The sequence below is a fragment of the Pseudorasbora parva genome, chromosome 11 (assembly GCF_024679245.1).
Source record: "Pseudorasbora parva isolate DD20220531a chromosome 11, ASM2467924v1, whole genome shotgun sequence".
NCBI lineage: Eukaryota > Metazoa > Chordata > Actinopteri > Cypriniformes > Gobionidae > Pseudorasbora > Pseudorasbora parva.
In genome coordinates, this window is record NC_090182.1 from 41,951,737 (window position 1) to 41,978,843 (window position 27,107).

The 27,107-nt window shown below is 39.8% G+C and overlaps 1 protein-coding gene across 7 annotated transcripts in view; it reads left to right on the top strand.

The window, feature by feature from the left end:
- The window catches only part of enox2 (ecto-NOX disulfide-thiol exchanger 2), a 360,733-nt gene that overhangs the window by 322,769 nt on the left and 10,857 nt on the right, over positions 1–27,107 (top strand). For all 7 annotated transcript variants that reach the window (XM_067457977.1, XM_067457978.1, XM_067457979.1 and 4 more), the window contains 6 exons: positions 4,318–4,424; positions 7,494–7,608; positions 12,879–13,069; positions 19,756–19,896; positions 24,169–24,225; positions 26,016–26,121. In XM_067457977.1, coding sequence (XP_067314078.1) covers positions 4,318–4,424; positions 7,494–7,608; positions 12,879–13,069; positions 19,756–19,896; positions 24,169–24,225; positions 26,016–26,121 — 717 coding nt within the window. The remainder of the gene's footprint in view (positions 1–4,317; positions 4,425–7,493; positions 7,609–12,878; positions 13,070–19,755; positions 19,897–24,168; positions 24,226–26,015; positions 26,122–27,107) is intronic.

The window sequence follows — 27,107 nt, forward strand, 5'->3', positions numbered from 1 at the left end:
TTTCTATTCCTAGGGAACGCATGAACATATTACAGATAAGATTTATACCTTGTATACAATGAAAGTCACTTTGGATAAAAGTGTCTGCCAAATGCACAAATGTAAATGTCCCGTATCTATCGTGCTTTTGTGTTACGGTATCGTAGTCCAGTACTCAACAGGGTGATAGAGTTGTTTTCAAGTGTTTGTGCCATTAAACGAACATGCCAAGCTTGATTCTTTTCAGAAAACTAAATGTAGGGAAGACCGTACATTGTAATAAATGATTTTTCAAAGTTGAAATAGATTATTGGAGTACATTTTACAAGAAAATGTTATTTTTAATTCAATTATTTATTAAATGTACTATCAATTTCTGAGTAAAAATAGTTTCAAATTAAATTGTAGACCATTTTTTTCAGTGTAGTGATTGGTAGACTTGCTGCAGTGCTAGGAATTGCAGTGCATTTTGAACTTATGAATACATTCTGACACATTAAGAAATTATGAATGAAATTGAGCTTTCATAACTGGAGGCGTTTGCATTTGTGTACTTAAACGTAGTGCGAGCATGTTTTGGCTTAAATCAGATACAAGTTGAACTCTTACTATACAATCATCATGTTTATGTGAATAGGGATGAAAAACTTAAATTACTGTCATTGTGTTAAGCGGCATCAGGCCACACATTGGACTGAAAGCGTTCTGTACATCTGCACAAGTACATGTACTCAGGCACAGGCTCTCCGTCCTGGCTTTGCAATCGATCTCTTCCATCAAATTAAAGGATGCTGAAGTCACTATCGATCCAGCCTCTCTCACTCTTGAGCATGCCTATGCCGCATGTGTTTGCTAGCCTTCCTGACTCCCCAAGGTTTATTAACCCCCTCTCAGGGAGAGAGAGTGGGAGAGGGAGTGTGTGGGAGAGTAGGATATCTGAGTGAATCTGCATAGGTCACGTTATACCATCGGTAATGATGTCATGCATCCATCAAGCTGTTGGCACCATATGTTTCCGTCTCCCAGTCCTATTTGTACATCACTTAGGCTGATGGATGTTTTGATGTCATTTCCCAGACATTCCAGTGTTAACAGACAACTTTTGGGATCTGTTATTGCACAAACAGTAATTGAAATATGATCAGTCTCAAATGGTTTAGTCATAGGAGTGGCTTGTTTAAAGACCTATTGGATTTCTCTAAAAGTAACAGGCAAAACAAGATTGATTTAAAGTAATAGTGGTGATGGTGAAAGCTAGTGTACAAAACCTAGTGAGATGCCTGTCCTTCTAAAGAACCTCTCACACTGACAGTGTTAAACAGCGATGCCTGAAGTGTTCAAAGGTGATTTCCAATCAGTGATGGTGACTGTTGCGATTCCACAAAGAACTTTATGCAATATAACTAAAATGGAATGATTTGGAACATTTCATGTATCACAGACTTCATTGATTATAATTTTCACCACTTTTAACAATTGGTTTCAATATGGTAAAACACTTGTTCAAAATTGAATGTAATGCACTACCAAAAGGTAGAGGTAGTAGTTAAGTGTTTTTGTTAGTTTTTTTAATGTATTTTTTTATGTTTTTGAAAGAAGTCTCTTATGCTCACCAATAGCCAGATTTACTAACAGCTTGTGCCAGTGCAAAACACTTTTTTGCCGTTAAAAAAAAAAAAGATTAGGATTTACTTAAGACACGCAGTGGGACATTTGTGCTGAAAAGCTGTGGACAGTTGTCTGGCTATCACCAGACCAAGCTCAATGAAAAAGCTCAACTGAACATTGGTCTGAGGAGTCTGTTCTGTATTTTCTTTTGCACAAGAGGCGTGATCAACGGGCATTATTCAAATGACTCTACGCAATCGGATAGTCCTTCAGCCAATCAGACCAACAATCCATTGCTTCTTTTTATCTGTCATTGTGTTAAACCCGCCAATAGCACACCAGGTGGATAAGCTGATTTGTGATTGGTCACCGCAAATTTCTAACAGAAGCAGGATAGAATTATATACAGGTTTCCAACCTGAGCTGCAGGGCGATATCGCCGGCAGATCAGGCTGGGTTTACCCAGTAAATATGGACAGGGTTATTTTTGCGGCTGACCATATTATTGCATATTCATTTGTGGGAGTTTCCCTTTCAGATGCAAAATTTATGGGAGGAGAGTGTTTAAATGAATCATGCGAGGTGATTTACTAAGATTTCCCCATGTCAATTTACTGGAATTTATTTTATTTAATGCCCCCAAAAAGCAGGTCTTAAACCAGACGTTAACTGGTAGATTGTGTTTGTCATTATGGAAATGATCTGGTTGTGTCTGTGTTCTGTAATTCAGAAATGTCCACTCCCATCAAGTGGAACTTTCCACTTCCATTTTTTGGAATTGCATTCTCACGCTATTTTGCTCTGTTTTATCTGGACCCAAGACTCCCATTTCTTGGATCAAAAATACATTAAAACATAAATATTTTTTTAATTGAGAAAAACTGTTTGCAATTTCAATATATCTTAAAATGTAATTTATTCCTGGGATACAAACCCGAATGTTTTGCGTCATTATTCCCGTCCTTCAGAAATCATTCCAATATGCTGATTTGCTGCTCAAGAAACATTTCCAAATTTTTAAACGAGAGGTTTGTTTATAATCATTGTTTTATTCTTGTCATTCACCATCTTGGATAGTTTTTTTTTATTTTATTTTTTCTCTACAAAGGATACGTGTGATGCTGCCTTAGATTTAGGCCACGAGAATGTGTTTCAGAGGGTGGCATAATTATGCTGCCTTCTTTTTTTTCTTCTTTTTTTTGTTCATGTGATTAGCACACCTGTGTTATCTTGAAACACCATCTAGATTGGCAGCTTGCTATATTTTGGAGTTTATGTCAGAGGTGTCAGAGCAGCACATACTATTAGCAGCTGTGGTTCTCAGCAGCTGTTCCCATTCTGTCCTGTGTCTTCCTCCTGTCTTACATTCTCACAGGAAATTACTTCCATGTATCTCTAACATCCAAAGCACTCACGCCCCTCGAAATAGTTGATTGACTGCCTCGTCTCTTAATTCTGAACAGATGACTATTTCTGGAAGGTTTGCTTTAATGAGTTTACATAAGTGAGACGTCCTCTGTAATCTGTAAACACTGAAGCCTGTCGTAGATGAAAAATTCATCTCATTATCAGTTGATGTACTCTTAAAATACAGGAGAGCCTTTGACTATCCGACCAGCAGAGTCGATGAAGGTGAGAGGTGTGTTGTGGTAATTGAGAAAGAAGAAACGTGAGATGGAAAAGTTGTACTCAGGTAAAGCTAGGGAATTCGCTATTCAACTGTTTGATTTCCCAAGAGAGTCTAAAAATCTGTCATTATTTACTCGCCTTCATGTCATTCAATACCGTTGCTGTATGATTGCAATGCCGTTGCTGTATGATTTTTTTTCTGTGGAAAACACAAGACATTTTGGAAAGTTTTCATACAGTGCAATGCAAGCAATGCAAATGGGGTCCAGTGTTGTTTTACATCAACACTCTTCAAAATAGCGTTCATGTACCACAAAAGAAAAGCTGTGTTGCCACCGAAATTATCCGGAAACATTTATCCCAGGAACTTTTTTTCCCGCAGACCTCTTGTTGTCTGCATTGCGGTCTAAGGTACAGTGAAGATTAGGCAAATTAGTCCGGTGGTTGTAGGACTGTGCACAAATTTCCAGTCCTCCGCATATTAGCTTAATAAAGCCTGAACCTCATTTACGTTTATTTTATTTTATTATTGTTGATTCGAATAGCAAACAACTCTTACTGCATGCACTGCAACAGACTTTTAAAAATGTTGATTGAAATAAAATGCTACATGAACTCAACCAATCAGTGGCCAAGTCCTACTCCCAAAAGTTCCTGAACTTTGAAAAAGTGCTACCTCGTAAGTTAGGCAGGGGGACCTAATTTAGACCCTGCGGTCGACGCACACAGAGTACCACTCCAAACTCCCTAGTTCCTGGGGAAAGTTCCTGTGGTAGAAACACGGCTAAAGAAAGTCATAGAGGTTTGGAATGGCAAGACGGTGAGTAAATGATGACAGAATTTTCATTTGGGGGTAAACTCACCCTTTAACATGATTTTTCAGAAGAGACAGACATGTGATCTCATTCAGATCTCATCCCTGTAGCTACACCGGTCCATCCCAGCTCAGTGTGTGTGCTTTATAGAGGGGGGTAGGGGAAAAGAACATCACTTCCTTCCAACCTGACACAAATTTTTTCACTCCTCTGCACCTTCCCAATCGCCCCTCTCTCTCTTTCTTTCTTTGGACGCCCATACTGGCCCCTGCATCCCCTGCCACAGTTGAGCAGATTGTGTCTGTATTCCTCGCTGCTTCCAAACAAAAGGCATGGGACCATTTCTCCAAAGCCCAGCGCAAGAACCTGGACATGTGGCGAAAGCAAGCAGAGGTTGGTGTTTTCATTTCTCTAAGTGAATGTATTCATGCTTCACATCTTCAGAATTAATTATGCACAATGTTTTTGTCAGATATTCGTTTTTCCCCATTTCCCCCTGCCCATTTCCTCTTCCCAACTACTATAAAGTCCACATTATTTTGAGTTGAATGTTAATAGTATAATAGTCTTACCTGCTCAGCTCTCTCCTGTAGTAAAAATTGACCCGAGTCTGCCTGAGAGTTCAGCGGTTCACAACCGGCAGGTAACATTTGAGTCTTTCCTGATAGAATCAATAGAAATACCAGTATCTTGAATCATTGGTGCTCTAAAAAACCCCAAAACTCAATATAAAAGAAAAATATTTATTCTCTATCAGTAGAAGCTTGGGACAGACACTGTAAGCTAATTAATGAGTTTATAATCCACGTTTTGCTGTTGAAGTGTTTATTCTGTCTCGTTCCTCTGTTTTCTGTGCTCATTAGGTAAGTTTTAAGACATCTCTCCCATTATTAGTGCACAAAGACCCAATCTGGTGTCTAATTAGCACCTTAATTTCCATTGCAGGCAACATTAAAACACCATTTTACATGGATCAGAGGGCTGTATGTTTATATCTAACATAATTCCTGCTCAGCAAATGATGTGTGTGAGGACTGGACTTTCCGTGTATCATAAAAACAAGTTTCTAGAAACTCACAGTAATAAATTCTCATGACTATAAAGTCAACATGAAATCAGAATACACCTTTTTTTCTATTGTGCCTGATTATTTAAAGAAAAATAAAGTGTCTTTATAATAGCAAATGCTGAATGATGCCAATAAAGAAGCAAGAGGCATAGAGCTGCTCTAGTGGGTAAATTTGACCTTCAGCCTCCTTAAAGTGTGTGTGTTGGAGGAGGGTGGTAACCTACAATCATCTACACACTCGCATTGAGGTCTGGCTTTTTTCTATTACGAACAATTTTTTCATGATCTAATCAATTCACAAACAGAAGCCGGTGCTTTTTTCTAGTTGAATTTTCTGTTTCACTATGGAAGGCTTTTAAATGTTGTTTTATGTTCACTTAAAGCCATTGGAACAGCTTTAAGATGCAGGTACTGTAAAATGGCAAAAGAGTCTCCTCACTGTTCAAGGTAGGTGTTTAAAATACGCACCATGTCGGGGGGTCTGGTAAAGTTGTATTCCATTTGATTTCATTCATTTCTGATATCCATCTTAATTTATCTCTCCAATGATAAGATGAGCGCACAAAAAAAAAATCATCAGAATGGGATGTTTCCATCAGAAATTTTACACACGTCTATTCATTTCCAGCCCATTGTGAAGTCCATTAAGACAATTTGCTAGTACTGCCAGTTAGTGCTTTGTTAACTTCAAACTATGAGTCCTTGATTGACTGCCTTGTTCAAAATTTTAAATTACATTTGATTTGATTTGTCTCCAAGTGAAAGATACATATAGAGTTCTTTTAGCACATACCCTGTTCTTCATCTAATTGCGTTGTTATTAAACTCGGTCTTTTACTGAGTTCCTCTCATTTCACCTCTTTCTCCCATGAGACGACAAAAAAGGTATGCAACAACCCTAATAAGCCTTGATCATTTCTAAAAGCCGATGTAGTCCTCACCGGTTTTCACCCCCCAATCCTCCCTTATTTGACCTCTTCTCTTACTACTTAAGTTGAATATATACTCCCTTTTCTCCCTCCCAGGCTGGCATTGTGCTTGCAGCTTCACCGTGGCTATGACAGGAAGCTCTTGATGCTGTCACAGCAGGGTGAAGCCTCATTTGAGAAAAAGAGAGAGTTAGCAGGCCTCTCTTACCTTTTACATTATGTATTGAGAAGAGCCGACCTCAAAACTGTCGGAATCCCTCTAGTATGACAATGCAGGGCTTCAGGGATATGCCAAGCTTTCACAAGCATTTGAACCTCATACTCGAAATGTTTACGTTCTATTGGAGCCCATTAGTGCCATTTTAACATTCTTCGCTGTAGGAAGAGGTTGCTCCGGTCCGGAATGCGGTTAGTTATATCTGGAGCAGGTGACAGTAAGTGATAGGTAATCGTTGACACACCATTAAACTATGTTTACTCTGCTTCTCTCGTCCTTGGAGCTGTTTGGACCCTCACTGCTCTTCTCTCGTAAAAAAAAATGATGGTAAGATGACGGTTTTGGATGAGCTGTTGACCCAGAGCTACATTCAGGCTTAGTGGAATTTCATCCTTATTTTCTTGAGCTCCCTGCAAGTTTTCCCATCCATTTCTTGCGTACACAAAGCTTCGGTAAGTGTTGGTTTTGATACAGAAATTCTCATGCAGTCAGTAATAGCAGGTTCTCCTCACTATGGACTGAATGTTATTCTGAGCAGTTACCACAACATCCAGAATTCAATCACAGCCCATCTATACTGCGGGCAGCGAGACTTCCAGTGATGAAGATGGGAGATAAGTGTATATCTTATTGCGGTGGCACCATGTCATCTATCCCTCTCTTGATTGGGCAGATGGGCCTGTTTGCTTTTGCGCTACCTGCTCGACCTGTAATTCTCAGTGAGATCGTGTGTTGCTGTGCTAGACAGATGGTAATGTTTATGCTGGGCCTTTTGTTTGTTGTCAGGGAGTAAGTCTCTCTCCCTGTGGCGGTCATGTTGTGTCTGCACCGCCCTATCTCTGCAATGAGCTTGCCTCATTAGCCGGAGAGCTCCCCCATCAGGAGAGCCAACAGGGCAGCGCCCATACCCAGACATCTGCTTCATCTGCCCCTGTTTGGCCCTGCCGATCTGTGGTGGCTGTGCAATCACTTCCTGCCACATTGAATCTCTACTGGCAGCCATTATAACACATTAAGAGTCCCTGTGTGACTGCGTACAGAGACAAGGTCAGCCAACATCACGTCTCTCTCTGCATCGATAACGCTGGAGCTGCTTTTATAGCACTTTAAGAGTGCGATCTCGCTATTTTACGGTCTGATCGAATGGCTTATTACCTTTCCGGCTCATGAATTTCATGTGTTAATCAAAGTGTGAGAGATCATCCAGCAGCGGTTGGGATTAAAGACTCTGTTCCTCTTGTTCGCAGGAGATCAGAAACATCCACAATGAAGAGCTGATGGGAATTCGAAGGGAGGAGGAAATGGAGATGTCAGATGATGACATGGAAGACGCCCCGGAAAGCAAAGATTCAGATGATTCAGGTATGCACCGTTCCAGATTGACAGTCTGTAAGAAAAAAATGGGATGTTTTTCCCCCCGAGGCAATATAAGCAATACTATCTCATTCTCCTAAAGAGATTTCTGAGCACCTGTTGCATACAGATTGAATCCACTGGTGATATGTGGAACCTTTTCCCGGATCACACAGTGCTGATTCATTTGCAGAGAGTAACCAGCCAATTATAGTATAAATGAAGAGGGGGGAAGGATTCCAGCTGCATGGAAAGCTCTGACTGTTTAAAGGGGTACTTCAACGCTGGGAAGATGAGATGAATCTCTATTTAAACTGGGTCATTTATGTACTAGAAATGTGAAATTATTTTTGAATTTTGTGCTTTCTAGACTGAGAAAAGACAGAAAGTGTATTTTTGTCTCATGGGGATGAAAGACAACAATTCCCAGAATGCTTTGCTGCCCTACACAGCCACTCCCAAAGCCACCGCTACTGAATCACTGGGACTGGATCACTTTCTCACCACCGCGTTCATCTTCATAAAATCAGTTCAGTTATAGAACAGACACTACAATTAAAAACTGAATGTGTGTGTTCAATATAATGTGATATAGCCGCTGAGGGAGTCTCACAGCACTAACGAGTCAGATTACATTCACCGTCATGAATGAGCTCTCATGATGATAGCTGAGGTAAACGCGTCCGCGCTCGCGTCATAGATTCACAGTGTGTGTTCAGTCTGGCGCGTTTTCAGTTCATGCCTTTGGAAGCTTAACTTTCATAGGAATTAATTTGAGAAGTTGAAACACTTACTTTGCTCCGCCGGCCGCACCGTTTACATGAATGTCCGCGGCTGCCCGAGCTGAGCTGTGAGTGCGATCTCCTATCCCCCATGCGCGGGTTAAAAACATGCGGAAATAGCTCCCTCTGCTGGCTGTAGTCTTTAGCCTTTAGCCTCTGGCCAAACATCATGTAATTTCCCTTCCCTGTGAAGCCTCAAAGTGTTTTCGAATCTTTTTGTATCAGAAAACAATTTTGACATAAATCTCAATTACTGTATGTGGCATTTTGGAATCATAAGGAATTCTTGTGCCTAAATTATTATTATATATATTTTAAAACATTTTTATATTAATTTATATTTACAGTGAATGAGTTCAATTAATTCAGAAGCTTCTCTGATTGATTGAGACATTTTGAGTTTGTGAATCAATCATAAATTGGGGAACGTAAACCGGCAATATAGCAAGCCGGATTTAAACTTGCACCATCCACGTGAGCTCCACGGCTCAATGTATTGAACCATGTTTTTTTTAAAACCAATACATTAAGGTTCCAACACCAGCATGTTATACTTTGATGATTTCACTTCCTCATGAACAAATTAAATCAAATCCATCTCTTGGCGGCCGGGTCAGTCATTGCGGAAAAGTATAATTTTTGTATTACAGCTACCACAGCCCCCTGTGGTTTCCTGAATGTGTTGGTATTGAGCTGAGTGTGAGTCTGCCAGCTGCTCTTCAAGCTCATTTCAGGTCCCTCTAGAAGTCTTGTAACATAGCTACTCAGGACCGATAATCATGGGATAGCATAAACGATCACTGAGGGTCTTTGTTGGCATCTTGAGAACACTTAGCTCACGCATATTACATTTGAAGGCCCTTGTTGGCTTTCATATATGTGGTGCTTAAATCATGAAATTTAAACATAACTATTAGAGATTCTCCAGTGTAACCGAAACCCTCATTAGTATGCAAATATATGGAAATGTAATCATACATTTACCAGGTTTGATTCACACGTCTTCTCATCTGCGACCTTAGTTATTAGAAAACAATGATAACAATCACTGTCAGTGGCTTGTCAGATATGTGGAAGGATGTCACGAGAGAGAAAAGGGCAGGAGATCCACACGGTTAATGAAGGAGGTAATTCAACACCCTCCTCGCTTATGAAAACAAATCTTTCATACCTGCCAGTAAGACGACCAGCCGCCGTAAAGAGGGGGAGTGGCTCGTGCTAACCCCAGTGTCAATTTTAGCCGCCATATTAACCTGAAGCAGTTTAATCCTCTTTGCGACCCAGCATGTTTGCCTTTATTTTCCCCCAGAGTTAATAATTGGCAAGTGTCCTCTGACAATAGCTGCACTGCAGTGTGTGAACGGGGAGCTGCTTTCTTTACTGTCAGCACCCCTGGGCAGCACAGGTCGATAGAGCTGCCTGCCATGTTGCGGAAGGTGAACCGGACAGTTTCTGAGGGCAGCAGCTTGATGAGACCAATCAATAAAAAAACGCTTGCTTTCCTCTCTCTCTGTCTGTGTCTCTATCTCTCTCGCTCTTGTTCTCTCTCTTTATTTCTTTCCCCTCTAATTCACACCAAACATGTTTCCAGATAAAACACAGAATCTGTAACATGGCAGCTACCTTCATAAAGGATGCGTACTTGTGTCCCGTGTGAATTGCCATTCCATTGTGTTCAGTCTAGCGCGACAGATTGGCCATTCTGCAAACTTCAGGGATCTCAAGACACAGTTTTCAAAGACGAACTCCCTTTCGTGTCGCATGTTAAAAATATTGTGCTTATGCTGCTAAATGTGTACATAGAAAACTGGAAAATCTGAACGGTCCAAAGGCGCCTAACCACAATAGATTTATAAAACGATTCATTCAAATGATTTACATATGCAGCAACTCTGAACACCACAGAATTGTTTTTTTTATTTTTTATTTTTTTTATTTAACAGGGACAATGCAGTCCAACATAGTTACAATACAAGCACTGCAACTGATGCACAGCATATAGAGTTTATAGCTAGTGCCAATTCTCAGCTCCTGTCCCTGGTTGGGCTATTCTAAATACATACTAAAACATATGCATACAAGTATAAAATATTCAATTTTTTTTAAACATATGCTCACTCATTTTCCCACTCAGAGAAAAAAAAGGCTGTGTGAGCGAATCTTGTCCTGCAGTATGGTATTGTGCAGTTATGATTTGAAATGCTTCTAGTAACTCTTTTGCTTTTCTGTATTAGAACAAATTTACTAAGTGGCTCAGGTGCTAAATTATAACGCTCTTAAGAAACTCGATTCAATTGATTCCAAAAAGGTGTGTCACATAAGCCAAAATTTAGCAGCCAGAGTTATCATCAGTAGAATGATGAAGGATAGCTCACACAGAAGTCACCTTCAAAGCAAACGGTTAGCATGGCAAATTAGCTTGAACCTGTTGAAATCTGTGTGGAGAAATCTTTCGACCTCATGGAGAATTTCCAATCACTTGATTTCTATTGAAATTATCGGATTTTGCCTGCGAAAACTCACTGAACGATGGTAAATTGTACGTTTGACATTAGCATGTTGACGGTAACTTGCTCTATTTCTGAATGAATCAACTGAACAAATCAGTTGAATGATTGACTCACTCATTAAGACAGTGACTTACCGCCACCTACTTGCAGTTTTAGTTTCAAGTACCTCTTAATTAAAAAGTTCAGATTAGAAATCATTTCATATTTAAATATTGATTTAAATTTGTGTAGGCTAATTGTAAATGCTGTGTAAATATATGAATGCCACATCTGATCCCACTTATGTGTCACCTCTACACTGCAAAGATATATTTTGTTGATAATGATTTGAATTTGATTGGTCACAGCCCTATACTGTGTTATTGTAATTATTGTTGCAAATTTACATAAAAAGGCGATGCATAAAGTTTAAGAAAAAAATACCTTATATAGGTAAAAATGCCCCTGAAATCAAGTTAAGCTGGCAAATATTGTTCATTAAAAAAAATAAAAATGTTATCTCTGTCACTGCTGTGAACTGACCATGGCATATAATATGAATAATAGGAGTCAGGTGTCCACAACAGGCCTATACCAGCCATAGTACACTGTAAAAAAAAAATGTTGGTTTAACTTAAAAAAGCAAGTAACCTGGTTGCCTTTGAGTTTATTGAAATAAAAAAATTGAGTTGATACAATGAAGGAAATTGGTTTAATAAATAGAAACTAAAAATATTATTGTATCTGAACGACATAAAAATTTGATAAATCATGGAAATAACACAATTTGGCATATTTCACTGCGTCACCACAAATAAAACACGCAATTACCCAATATGCTTACAAAATCTCTTAATTATATTTTAATAAAGGTTGTCGATTCTCAAAAATGTTCATTGTATTAACTCAAATTTTTAATTTTAATTAACTTAATTTTTTTAAATAATTTTTAAAATAATTTTTACTGTGTACCAGCACAAAAACATACTCTGCAGAATATAATTTAATTATTATCAACAAAATCTCTTTCTGTTGAATCCAAAAATGTTTTTGTCTATATTGCACAGCCCTAATACACAGTATTCCTTTATTTCTTCAGGTCTTAAAAAGGCCTTGAAAAGCCTTACATTTTTCTTTAAAATTAAAGTTCCTTTAAATTTGGCCAATATGATTTCTCTTTAAGGCACAATCCATTTGCTGGCTACATTTTGAGACACTTAAACTGAAGCCTAGGTTTTGGAGCAGAGCAGAGCTGAGACAGGGGACGATGCCTTCACCCGCAGACTTGCACTGGTGTGTTCATAGCTTAGCCTGGCTTCCCTTATCTTCCACCCACGTCACTCAGACGCTCATCGTCTCCATCTTCAGAGATGCATAACCTTGCGTTCAGGCAGCCAGCTGTTGCTCCCTCTCCCTGCCCAATCTGAGAGAGATACGCTTCTCCGTCTAATCCCGTTATCTCTTCCCACTAGAAATGGAGCAGAGGTGCCGTCTCTGATCATCGAGTTGTTAAGAGATGGCTGGATGACGGAATGTCTCTTTGTGGAGAACCCTTTTGCGTCCGTTTTAATTACAGCCATTTGATAAAAATGCCCATGGTACATTAAGTCAAGCGTTAAGTAATACACTTTCTCTCCATTTAATCCTCTCTAATTAGCCTGTGAATGTGAAACGAACGCAGCAGTGCTGCTGAGGGTCCTTTCATCTCAGTCCATCAGCTGAATTCTCTAAGCAGCTTTTGAGGAACACTGTTTTCTTCTGCCATTCTCCAGCTTTCATTTGACCCATTCTGGGCCTCACCGCCACGCGAATTATTACTCTGCACATGACTCTTAATATGTGTCTCTTCTTTTGTTACGTTATTGTTTTTCACCTCTGCCTCCTTCGCTCGTGTGTCTCTGTCTGCTTATTTCCCTTTCCTGTCACCAGTGCAATTGTCATTTTTCATATCTCTCCAGACTCCAACTCTCGCTCTCTCTCTCTCTCTCTCTCTCTGCCCACCTCCCAGGGCCGCTGGCTCAGGTAGAGGCTCTGAAAGAGGAGAACGACAGTCTGCGGTGTCAGCTGGATGCCTACAGGAACGAGGTGGAGCTTTTGAAGCAGGAGCAGGGTAAAGCGCAGCCCCAGCGCAGCGAGGAGGACGCCACCCGCCAGCAGCAGCTCACATTCCTGCAGCAGGCTCTGCAGGGCATGCAGAAGGTACGCACTCACAATGAACAAGGTATACAGAAAAAAAATCTATTTTTGTCTTGGTTACAGTTAAATGTGTAAAAGGCAGTTCAAATGTGTTGACCAGATTTTTTTTTTTAAGTTGCCAGCCACCACCAGCCTTTCGATCATTTTTATAAAAATGTCGTGACCCCCAGAATATTTTGTTGTATGAATATCTGAACATGCAATATATCAAATAAAAGAAGTGACCCTAAACAAAAAAACAGTTTTATTCTAATGGGTCTTTCAGACCAACAGACCTGACACTGTGCTTTGAAAGCCATTATTTTCAATGGCTTGTGCCACACGATGACGGTTTGTTTCTGGATCGACCTATGGCGAGCTTGCGCGCACACCGCGGTCAAAGTTTAAAATAGTTTTTTTGTAACGAGTACCCCCCTGGCCAATAGAAAAGGGGGCATCCGAACACGCGCAGAAAGCGAAATGGATGAAAAGCTAGTACTGTCGAAATTTCTGGAGCTATACATAATACATAAGAATGAATTCCCCAAACTGTTCTCTGGACCTGACAGTTTCATGTACACACACAGCCTCTTCTTCCTTGCTGCTTGCTTTCTTCTAATTTTTACTAGCAGAGTGATATCGCTCAGATACATACATATTTACTGCTTACCAAAAGGTGGATCAACAATCAAATGACTAGACGTATAGAACTCCCGCTAAAAGTTTTGAAAACGCTGTCTACTTTTCTCTGGCCAGCATAGTGCAAATCGTGTTGCATCTGAAGGGCTATGCTGAACTGAGCGCAGCGCATTCTGCATTACTGAATATGCGTACAGTAAGTATAAAAATATGAAAAATGCATTTTTATCAAACACATCCAGATCAGATTCAGAGAGATGATCAAACACAGCTGGAGTAGATCGAGTCCATCAACACCTTCAAAACTTAAAAGTCCTATAGCTCATCCTGGGTCCACATTTAATTCTGAAACATTAGGCAGTTTTGATTTATAATAATCTTTAATGCTGATGATCACTTTATTTTACATATGCATCTGCTTACATATGATATCCTTTTTTTTTTTCTTCGCCTGTGTTTTAATCACGAGATTCAGTACTCGTTCAGAAGATGTGTAATAACCCCCTACTGTAAAATTCTGTCAGTGGTGGGGAAAGAGTTACAATAAGTACATTTATTTGATGTTATTGTTTTATATTGTTGTTACAATGATATTTAAGTAAGCATGAAATGAAAGTTCCCCTTACCTTTTCTAAAAGCTGCTTTTTGTTCTTATTTTAAATTGTTCATCCATCCATTTAAAATGTATATAGTATTTTGTGTTAATACATGACATTTCCGTCCCTTTGTTAGAATCGACTACAATCTCCCATTTAAATCTCTTTCCATCCAATAAACAACCAATGCATAGAACCAAGTCCATTTGGTCAACTTTACTGTAGTAAACGCTACATGATGGCAAGTGGAAATTCTGCGTAGTGATTTAATTCTGCAATCTATGTTTGAATAAGAAACCGATTCAGAAGAAGAACTGACGGTGAATTATAGGGTCGCCTACAAGTAGATGTATCGGAATAGCACTGCGTTTTAGCCTATTATTGCTCTCTAAAGCGTCAAACACATGTTTTTTATTAAAGTATAATTAGTCTGTTTCTTCATTATGTTATCAGACAGCTAATAATATGTCACTAATATGTTACTAATGTTACACAAACCCGTTCGCCATCTCATTCTGCCTTCTTAAAAAGTGCTTTAAACAACTTAGAACGTCAGTGGAGAAAGTTCATCATAACATTGTACATAATATACATAATTCACCTGCTATATTGCTAAATGTACCTAATTTTTTCAGCAACAGAAAAATATATCAGGATATCCTGGCTTCTCTTGAGACTCCCTGCTTCTCAGCATAGTTAATGATATGGTAAAGCCCGCCCGCAGGTTACAAGGCATTTGTGACGTAGAGAACACCAGCGGTTTCAGACCGTGTTTTTGAGACTGTCTTCGGTTCACTGCAGTTTTAAGAAGAAAATACTTAGCAATGGACTTTTGAATTGGCACATGGTTGGTTGTCACTACAGGGGTCTTTAAGTTACAGGTTTTTTTATGCCACTGGCACATGGTTGTTTAGATATTTTTTCTGGAAAATGACAAATAAATACTGAATAAAAAAATGATATTTGTGGCGTTGAAGTTCATGCAGAACTGCTGGAGATTTTTGAAGACATGGCCAGATGCCTGTCGGTGATGTGGCACAGTTAAGATCGGTAAACAAAAATGTGTCGTTTCAAATGCAGCATGGGGTGATCCATGAACCGTCACTCATCGAGTGTGTGTTTATAGTCTCACACACCTACTGTTTTCCCACTCAGTGAATACGCAGTTGTTATGCGTAAGAATTTTTAGAGCAGTTTAACCACAGGGAGTCCTGAGCCGAAACACTTCATTTCTACAGATCATCCAGGTCATCAATCACAAACACACACACACAAAATAATGAACACTAGAGATTTTGAACATGAGGAATCATGGACATTTTGTCTGCCTACATAGGCACAAACTGTAGATGTCTCCCACCTATCAAGCAATTTCATCTCTTTTACCAAACGTCTCTCAAGGACTGGCGCTATTTTTAGAAGTCTCCCTCCATCATCCTCTGTTCTTCATTGTTCTTCTGCGCTCAGAGTGACCCAAACCGTGCATTCGCAAAATACAAACTCACATGGTCAGGGTTAAATCTGTCCCATGGTACATTTATTTTTGTACCCCCTCATTGCTGTATCCTTCAACAGAACACAAAGGTTCCTGCTCACCCTCATTCTAGCCATATATATAAGCCCGGCACATACAGATGTGTCACATGACTTTGACCTTGCCATGTGAGCGTTATTAGGCCATGAAGGAGACCCTATCTGAGAGGGGCGTTTGTCTCATTTTAAAGGTGTGCGTTTGCTGCTAATGAGCCCTAATGGGATTCTGCATATTGAACATTGCTGTGCCATGAGATGAACTCTCTGCACGGGTCACATATGAGCATACGCTGAGCGGTTTGTTTGAGTTAGAGACGGGAGTGTTCACTGATCTCCAGCGAAAGCACGCTTGGGAAGAAAGCGCGTTATTCAGTCTCATGAAGTGAAGGGTGTAGAACATTTCTCAGAGTTGAATCACTCTCAAATGGCAAGCGAGGCTGCTGAGATGTTTTCGCTCCTGCACTCAGAGCGTGTTAAACTCACCCTCGGACTGATTTATTCATGATGAGCAGGGCATGAAGTCAAACAAAAAGGTTACATCACCACATTATGTAGCTCGGATAGCTCCTGGCGTCTGAATGCTGAGCAGGAACCGTAATGAGAAATCTGAGCAGTCTTGAGCACCTCGTGGCTTCTGCTTTATTAGGTTTGTCAACAAATTAGAAACAGGGATTGGGGTAACGCATAGCACGTTACATAATCGGTTTTTAGCATAATACTAGAGTTATTTGAATTGCTTCTATTCAGAAACGTCCATTCGGCTCTTTAAAAACAAAGAAAGAAAATAAACATTACACCATTACATTACATTATATTTTCTTACATAGACATTCAAAAGTTTTAGGTCAGTAGGAGAGAAGTCCCTTTTGTTAACTAGAGCAGCATATTTTTATTAATCATGAATACAGTAAACAGTAATATTGTTATATTATAATTACATGGTTTGTCTGTGCCATTTAATGCACAAGTAGTTCCAAGTCGTTTGAATCCCGTTCAGTATTAATGTGCTGATTTCATTGAAGCCCACACACACACACACACACACGTTATTAGCCCCTTTCACACATACGGTTACTGGTAAATTACCGGTAAGAGATGTGTGAACAGGAACTTTTTAAAACACAAATAAGTTCCTGCCAATTCACCAGTAAGGGAAGTTGTAGCATTAGCAGTAAATTTGCGGTAATGTGCGAACGCAGAATGAAGATTACCGGGATATTCATGTATCACGTTTAAAATCAGAATGCTCTGATGTAAGAAGTCTGCTTTGAGCCAATCATAAAGACATGTCATTACTCAGAGAAGGAGTTTACAGAAAGATGTTTAATCGTTTTTCTATGTAAATATGCATTGAATGTTCGTCTTCGTTGTGCCACATCTCACAGCTTTTTCACCGTGTTACACTAGACTTGAGCCTTCTCTTCCACTCATCAGCGCTGCGGCTCTGCAGTTTGATACTATTATGTGCGTCTCATGTTTTTAAGATCAAAAACGCTTTCTGTTTCATCTTCCCCTTATGCCTGTCACTCAGACGTCAAAAAGATGTTGTCAAATAGAACAGATAGTGAAAATAAAGCAGTTCTGGTGAGGGCGAATGAAGACATCAGCGCAGCGTTTAAAGATCACTTCCAATGACTGACATCCCAGAATTCACTGGTATTTTGCATTTACCAGTGATTTACCAGTGCATTTACCACCTTTAATACTTTCGTCCTGTCACTCCACTTTATAAAATGCAACTTGTTTTATGGATTATAATATTATGATTTCTTTCACCAAGTTAATACCAATGTCTAGGCAACGTTTCATGTGAATTGCTTCATTGGAACTGTTTTTTTATTTATTTTTATTGACGTGTTGAATACTTATTTCCCTCACTGTACATTATAATTTATATAGATTCAGTCAGTACACACACACACTTCTCCGCTGAGATTGGCTCCTGGCAGCACAGAGCCTGTGTGTGTATCCAGCTTTGGATTTAATCAGTCCCTCACCTGAGCCGCTACAGACATACAAACATCCTCAAGGCACAAAATCTATTTACTCGTCTCTGACTGAAATGCACACCGTCCAAATATTTTCCCTCTCATTTCTGAATGTCACCGGCACAGCACCTCTGGAGGTCGGGGAACAGCTGTCAAATCAGGTGCATACTGTCGAAATGTCTTTATGAGCTAGAGGTAATCAAATAAAGCTATATTCAACACAGTCATAACATCTGAGATTGAATTATTTGATAGAAAGACATCTCAAAGCCTAGGAGCATTCTTAAGACAGCATTTTTGGGAATCGTATGCTGTCTAGGTCAAGGGTGTGTTATACACAGTGCTGTCTATCCATTAGCCTTCACGTTCATCTCAATAGCACTTCCTCGTTTGGCGTAGGACCTCTCAGAAGTGTTTGCAATCAATGCATCGAGCACATTTGGGATTTACTTTTAAATAGTTTTCAAAAATTGCTAGTAAACTTTTCAAGTAATTACAAAGAAACGTCAAGTAGCACAATGAATTAAACATGAATTTTGAAACAGAAAGACTGAAATAGTATTTTCTGTAAAACATACTTGTCTTATTATGTAATACATTTACAGTGTATATGACGGGCCAGTGAAATTTCATCTGTCCTATTTCGTACACCTAACTTTTCTTATTTCAGTCACCCTCATCACTTACAATCGTTCAATTCAAATTATGTAATATTGTAAAAAAAAAATGTATAAAAAGTAAATTAAAAAAGTTGTATTTACTCACCAATGCGAAGCCTCGTATGCCATGCCAAAAATATGTACATCATGGCCACAAATTAACAATTAATTTTTCTGTGACTTAATAATACGTCAATAAGTTCAATGTCGCAACAATTTAACTAAAACGAGTGAACAAATTGGTAAATCTTTGCCTTGATTTGTTAAAACGAGAGAAAGAAATGTAAAAAAATATAAATATAAATTACACTCAATTATAATACATTAGATTGTGTCATATAGGCTGCCACTGAAAAGCTTTGGGTCAGTAGGTTTTTTTGGTTTTAGTTTTTTTTTTTTTAAGAAGGCCCTAAAGCAGTTAACGAGAGCAGCATTTATTTGATCATAAATACAGTAAAAAATAATTAAAAAAAACAGATACTGTAAATTATACCATGGTCTGTCTGAACAATCGATTCTGATCGACTGCAAGGTGTGAATAAAACCATTTAATTAACCGCAAGTAGTACCAAGTCAGCTGAATCCCAGTTCTATATTAATGTGCTGCTTTCATTGAAGCACACACACACACATACACACACACATACGTTATTAGCCCCTTTCACACACATGGTCTTTACAGTCCCTTCATGGGTGTCCTTTCTTTTTCACGTGATTTCTTTTCTCCCTCCCCCCAGATGTCATGTGTGGGGCTGCATGCGTACACCAAAGCCAATGTTAAATCTCATTTGGCACTTATTGAGTGTTCATTTTGGATCCTGCTAGCACCTACAGTATCCTGAGCTGCGATGTCAAAGGCAGCAGACCTTGAAAATACATTTCACGCTTTTAAGAGCCCTGCAAAAAATAAAAAATAGGGCACTGCTTACATATGTTGCTTCCCAAAAAAAGAAAATCTGAATAAACGGCTACAATACGGCCGTGTATGCATTTCCTTGGCCAAGTTACACATCAACCAGCAGGAACTAACTGGTCCATGCTAACCAGCTAAATCTGGACCTATTGGAACAGGTAGGTGGCTTGTTAGGTTTTGAACAAGAGCCATGGATATTGGCACATTCAGTTTAATGAAGCAGCCCAAACTGCAATCAAAGCGACTGTGCACAGCGTGTGTTCTCTTTAAATACTGATGATCTTTTCTGCGTGCAGTGGCAGGCCTTTTGAGCTTGTTATAAAACTCGTCTCTCGTTATGTGTTTTTAATGCCGTCGATTTTCCTTTGTGTCCTTTCTTTAGCAACTGCTCAAGCTTCGTGAGGATCTGAAACAGAGAGAGATGGAGCTGGAGAAGAACTCGGAGGAAAAACAACAGCTCGAAAGCCAGATCCAGAGTCTGAAAGATCGGATTCAAGCTTTCCCCACATCACACGCTCTGCCCGTGAGTAACAGATGTCTGTCTCTGTCTGGGGCTCCTGTCTCTGCTTGTGTTGTATCTTTGTTCTTTTAACTCTGTCTGGATTCGGTGTGTTCTGTGTGATGAGGAGGAAGAGGATGAGAACGATAGGAGATGAGATGGCTGTCAGTTCGAGGACAGCGCGTATTAATGAGTCTGTCCTGCTGAACGCTCTCTAGGGAATCAGATCAGAATGAGAATATCTGATTCCCTGTGCCCTAATTAAAATAACATGAGCTCAGGAGGAGGCTCAGTGTTTGAAACGAAGAAAAACACTGTGAAATTCTTGCATTAGACTCCCTTGTTTACAAGGAAGCAGCCATTTGAATGCCTTCATCTTAACGCATAAACATTACAGCATTAATTCAGAGATTTGAGGGCAATGATCTAGTTGTGATGTGTGGAAATAACAACAGTCAACCTTTTCTACTCCAAGGTCCAAGGTCCCCCCCCCCAATCTACCTATGGTTCTTCTGTTGTAATAGAAGTAAACTCAAAAATATTATTAGTGCTGTCAATCAATAAATAAAAAAAACGGTTTTACATTAATAATGTAGTCCATTAAAGGTGCACTATGCAACTTTTCATCCACTGGAGGGTGCCTATTCTAAACGGCTCGCGAGTACCGGGACTTGTATTATGACGGGACGGGACACAGTCGCTGGGCACACGCACTTCCGCTTTTTCCTGTCATTTTTATCATATCAGATACATTTAAGGGGCCAGGGGCTTCGGCCATCCGTCCACTCTCTTCCCTGAACTGAAATGAAGTAGTGGGCTGTATTTTCCACACGATTGACATCAGGTTCAAGTACGCGAGGTTGGCTAGTGGTTATGTTGCCCGCATACCGCCTCCTATGGCCGAGACTGGTATTACGATACCTGACGGGCCGGGGCTAGTACTGCTACTGCTAATTAAGGTTGATATCTCTGCAGCACTATAACTTGACATTTTTTTTATGACATTATCGCCCTTAGTTTTTCTCATTCTTTTGATGCGTGTAGATCATTTTTTGGATATTTTTACCTCAATTTTTACACATGGCACCTTTAAAGGGTTAGTACACCCAAAAATGAAATTTTTTTTATTAATGACTCACCCCAATGTCGTTCCACACCCATAAGACCTTCTTTCATCCTCAGAACACAGTTTAAGGTATTTTAGATTTAGTCCGAGGCCTTTCTGTCCTTTGAATGTAAGTGTATGCCCACTTGCTGTCCACGTCCAGAAGGTGATGAAAACATCATCAAACTAGTCCATATGTGATATCAGTTAGTTAGTTAGTTAGACTCTTTTGGAGCGTCGACAATACATTTTGGTCCAAAAATCACAAAAAATACGACTTTATTCAGCATTGTCTTCTCTTCTGTGTTCCTCAAATAAATATTCAAACGGTCATGATTCATGATTCGAATCACGTGTCAAACTGCTGAAATCATGTGACATTGGTGATACGAATCACGAATCAAAAACGGCCGTTTGAATCTTTATTTGAGGTTTAAAAACAAGCGTGCAAGATAAGAAAATGCTGAATAAAGTCGTATTTTTTGTTATTGTTGAACCAAAATGTATTGTCGACGCTTCAAAAGAGTCTAACTGACCAACGTGTGTGTGCGTGCGCGTGCGTGCGTGTGTGTGTGTGTGTGTGTGTGTGTGTGTGAGCCTGTTTATGTGGTTTATGAGGACACAAATTTGTATAACTACTTGGGTATTACACTGGTATTACACTATAAATGTGCTTTATGAGGACATATCAAAATTTCCTCATAATTCAAATGGCCTTAAAAACATACTAAATTATGTTTTTTTGAGAAAGTAAAAATGCAGAATGTTTCCTGTGATGGGTAGGTTTAGGGGTAGGGGCAGTGTAAGGGGATAGAAAATACGGTTTGTACAGTATAAAAACCATTACGCCTATGGCGAGTCCCTGTAAACCACATAGACCAACATGTGTGTGTGTGTGTGTGTGAAAATATAAATCCAGGATTCAGGTCTCTGGAACGATCAGCGCACGTGTTCCCAACAGCAGCAGCAGACACTAATGAAAACTAATGGCACCTCTGCAGCGCCGGCCAACACGCCACACCAGCGGCTACAACAAGCCGCTTTCAATTAACCGCGTGTCACCGCCGCTGTCTTCAGAAGAGCTCTTATTCAAGGAAACCAGATGACTGTGTTGCTTAGGGGACCGTTCCCAACGAACGTGTGAAAAACTGTTCATTCATGTATGAAACTTAGGAAAAGTGACATTTTAAAGTGACAGTTTCAATTTTAACTTCCAAAAGGTAACGGCAATTTGAGAAGGCTAAACAACGCACACCTAAAATTTGATAGCCTGTTATCTTGTACAGACAGATGTTGTTATCTCGGTTTTTCTTATCTGGTACCGCGGAGCGGATCGTTTTAGGTTAAGTTTGGGTTTTATCACCTCCAAGACTAATCATTTTGGAAATGGTTGGTCGGCTACTCATAATTCAAAGCAGGAAGAGAAGGAGAAGTGTGTGCATGTGGTACAGCAGTTAGTCTGGTTTGATTGGCACTCTGCGGTGGAATTTATCTCGGCACCACTGATCCATGCTGAAGGAGAGTTCAGGGCATCAGCATGTGCACTGATGAATCACCTGAGACAGATTCATTAATGGAAGAAATGAAAATCAATTTTAACGCAGCCATTCCTCCTATAGATCTGTGCCCATCGGTTGTGAGAGCAGTTTATTGTTTTCTGCTAGATGAATGTGTTGCGTATGTCATACATCAGCCTGTACGTGTGCGTCTCAGTGTTTGCTCTTCCGTCTCTTGCTGTGATAAACTTCATTAATATTTTCCCTAGAATCCTAGAATAACTGTCGTAGACTTCTGTGTGCCGGCCCAAATCAGCTCACTGCATTAAAGAGCAGGCCTATGATACAAGACGCTAATGTTCAGAAAATAATAATGCTAATATAAATTACTTATTAAAATTTTAGTAATTAATACATTATTTATTAGTTACAAGAATCAAATCGAATAATTCTTTCATAAATGTAATGAAAAAACAGTTTTCAAAAGTGATGTCCAGCCTGGGAATTTTTACACTTTATTCAAATATCGTTAAATATTTTGTTAGCATATTGGGTGGATGTGCTTGGATTTGAGCTGGGTTTTTTTTTTGTGATATTGCAATGAAACATGCAAAATCGGCAGATGTAATGTTTGGCCGGGCTATAAAAGAAACTATGAACACATGCTAAATCAAAAGAGAGCTCATTAAATATTCATAACTGATCATTTCCTTGTAAGTTGATGGATTTCTTTTAAGGGTCATTAAAAACAAATATCCTCTCCAGACATCACTTTTGGTCACTACTGTAATTCCCTAGCCTTTTTAATTTTTTATATAGAATATAGATTTCAACGGATGTGCAGTAGGTGTACATACTATATTGCCTATTTCAAAATAGCTTTGAATGTGATTCATCTAATCAGATGACAGAGCTAACACTATCTGCTTTATTATACGAACAATTTACCTTTTATGAAGAAAATGTAATCTTTGCTTGCCCCTCTAATACTTGCCATTGGCCAGCCAATATTTTCATGATTTTTTTATTATATCCGGGTGCCCCCCAGGGTCCTCTGTAATCTGCCACAAGTAAAAAAATTAAAATTAAAAAAATGAACACAGTCTATAATATTCAGCTACTAAGATATGGCTTAGGCCTTTCATGGGATTTGTTCACCTTTTTATCATACGGTAGCCAGACGAATATCAGATCACTTAGAAAAGTAATAACATGCCTCTCCTCACCAAGCCGCATGATTTGAGATATCTTTCACGCATGTAGCCCAGACGGTGATAATCCGAAGTTTAATATATGGATTTGGGGTTTGTTCAAATCCCTAAGCATAAGCATGAGCAATAACAATAGTGATTCTTGCCTTGGCAAACACCACTAAATATTCTGTGAGCAGCAGGTTGCATTACTAATCTCAGCGGAGCGGCCTGAAATGCCTGCCGTCACTCTGCTATTAAGTCGTGCTTCATTAGAGTTTCATTGAGCAGGACAAATGCGTTGGAGCTTCGCTGCTTATTTGGCATTTAGAGAAATCCGTTTGCAAACCTGACCTTCAACTCTCGCCGTGTCAGGCCTGTGATTCTACTTCCTGCCCTGCGGTCTGTCCCGCGTCCTTTAGTTTCCCCGTGTGAACAGTGTGTGTGAGTGTGAGACTGTGACATATTACTTGCTGACAGCTCTCTCATTCTTTTAATTGACTAGCTGGAGACGGGAGAGCAGGAGGACAGAGGAAGCGATGAAAGTGCAAATCACGGCAGCGTAAGTATCTCTGACTCCCGTCGACATCACTGCTCCACTTCGCTCGGGCACATTCCACAATACACTTTGGGGGGCCGTGGCTTTAAAAAATAAAAAACACTAGAAGCTCAAATCGCACCAAAAAATTATGTTTTATCTAGTGAGACATGGATACGTTTAGCCTTCTATGAAAAATTGAAATGGTGAATTTGGCTGGTCCTAGTCTTTTTCACTTCTCAATATTGGTTCTACTTCATATTAGGTGTAGTGCTATATACTACACAATGCACTCATTGGCCCTCATTTATCACAAGTGCGTACACCAAATTTCCAGCGTACACCTTGCGTACACCCAAATCCACGGTGACTTTGAGATTTATCAATATGGACGTTGGCGTACGGCACGCTCAAATCCTACGCCAGCTCAGGAGGTGGTGTACGCACGTTTGAGTTAGTGGGAAAATGCGCAGAAAAACAATTCCTAACACCACAAAACGCACTGACAAGATATGCTATATTATGACCCACTGTAAAAAAAAACAACAACAACATTGTAATTATAAACTTCAGTGTTTATTTTTGTGCAGTGTAGACTTCAATGTTTAATTTGTGTGACTATACCAAAGCATTTGATTTGTAGGCATGTATTCCTCCAGTCGCGAGCCTGTGCGCTTTACCTGACGGTTGGGTTAGGCCCCGGCAGCTGCGCACGGACTGGGACTGAAAATAATTCAGACTGACAAAATACCATAATAAAAATGACATTCTTCTTCTTTTAAATAATAATAATAATCAAATAAATAATAATGACATTCTTCTTCTAAATAACAATAAGCGTCATTAATAATAAAAATCATAATAATAATAAGAATCTTACAAATTGTCATGCTATTATTAATGTGAATGAATCCACATCACATCATCATCACTATCCCAATAGCCTACATGTGCCGTGATACGAAATTAAATGCTAATTGTTTCAAAACATGTTCTGTAAAATAATGCATTGATAATTTATCATCCAAACAGCGATTTAAACTGCTGGAGTGCACTTCTCAACCCCCACACTATTAACAGTAGGCTACTCTTAATTTTGGAACACAAATGAAGGTATTTTTGTTGAAAGCTGATGGCTGAGAAAGGCTTCAGATAGGCCTCCATTGGCATTCAGTACATTCCCACTCACGAGACTCATAAAGGCACTGAAGACGTCATTACAAAGTCTATCTCACTACAGTGCTGTACAATAATTTTATAATGTGACAAAAATAGTTATTGTGCGCACAAAAATCTAAATAACGACTTTATCCACCAAGTTATTGGCGTGAACTCGACGCATGCGCGAGAATATGACGCAGATCTGCTGTACGAATACATGACCCGGAAGAGGAGGAGCGCCGCTATCGCGTGAGTTCACGTCAGAGACCTACACGGAAGACAATAACTTGGCGGATAAAGTCATTATTTAGATTTTTTTTGCACACAAAAACAGGCCCTATTCTGCACCCTATTCGTGGAAAGTGCCTATTGCTCTTCTCTGCTCTCTCCAGACTTGTGTTCCTTCCATTGTTGTTCTTTCCCTCTACATTCCCCGTTGTCCCATTTCCCCTCCTCCATCCTCCCGCAGAACATGACAGATCATTACAGGCCAATCGAGCGCAGGAGAACTTTATTTGTCGTGGGATAAATCACTCTGACACAACTGGGCGAAGAGATTGCAGCCCTGTCAGAGGGCCGGGGTAATGAGGGGAGGGGCAGAGGGCCTGTGAGAAGAGAACAACTTTCTTTTTTGTTGTTATTTCCTGTCATAGGAGGCGGCAGCATCAGCCGTGGTGTCCTGCAGCCAGGAGAAGGAGAGCCTGCCGGAGAAGGGTCCTCCCAGCCCGGTCAAGTCCGAGAGAGAGGCATTGCTCGTGGGTAAGTGTCAAAGGGCCGCACAACCCCCAGCGGGAAGCTGTTTTTCACACTTTATCTAATCAGACATACGACTGTATAAAAAAAAAACTCTTCTCATTATTTCCATCATCCACAGCTATCTCTACCAGGGTGCAGGTGTTAATTGCCTGACCAAATGAGCCTCAAATGAGTCACCTCGGATGCTTTTTAATGAGGAACCTTAACATGTCATCCACAGCACAGCCAAAAAAGAGTGTGTTTTAGAGAGAGAGAGAGAGAGAGAGAGAGAGAGAGAGAGAGAGTGAGAGAGAGAGAGTGAGAGAGAGAGAGAGAGAGAGAGAGAGAGAGAGAGAGAGAGAGAGAGAGAGAGAGAGAGAGAGAGAGAGAGAGAGAGAGAGAGAGAGAGAGAGAGAGAGAGAGAGAAATGTGCCAAAAGTGATGGCCAAAAACTCTGTCTAGGTAGACAGCTTGCTATATTTTGAGAAACATCCAGAAAGGAAGAAATAATTGACTCTGGACTGTTGAATTATTAAAAATGAATGCACACCCTGAGGTGGTAATGTGGCCTCAAAGTGGAGTGGTGGTTACTCCTCTGATTTTCAGTAATTCAATAATCCAGAGTCAATTACGCCACTTAACACATGTACATTTGTTTATGCCAAAAAAAGTTCTGATTTTCAAAATGAGAATTGATATCCATAGCATAAGAGGGAGATAGAATCCAGATGTGCATGAGCGTAGAGAACAGCCAGCGTTCTCTGCGTGTGTAATCGTATTGCCACTGCACGTTTGGCACAGTTGTCTGGGTTTTTATTTGTATTTTATTTGGCTTATTTGCTAGTCCAGTGACCGGAAAGAGTGCTGATCGTGTTGTTGTCCGGTACATTGCTCTCTGATGAAGAAAGCAGCTTCAAGTAAGCCCTAGTGGAGTGTCTGCTGTTAGCTTTCCACGACCTCTCCCTCAGCATCCTTCATTCCATCAGATCTGTTTTAGCTCATGCGGAGCT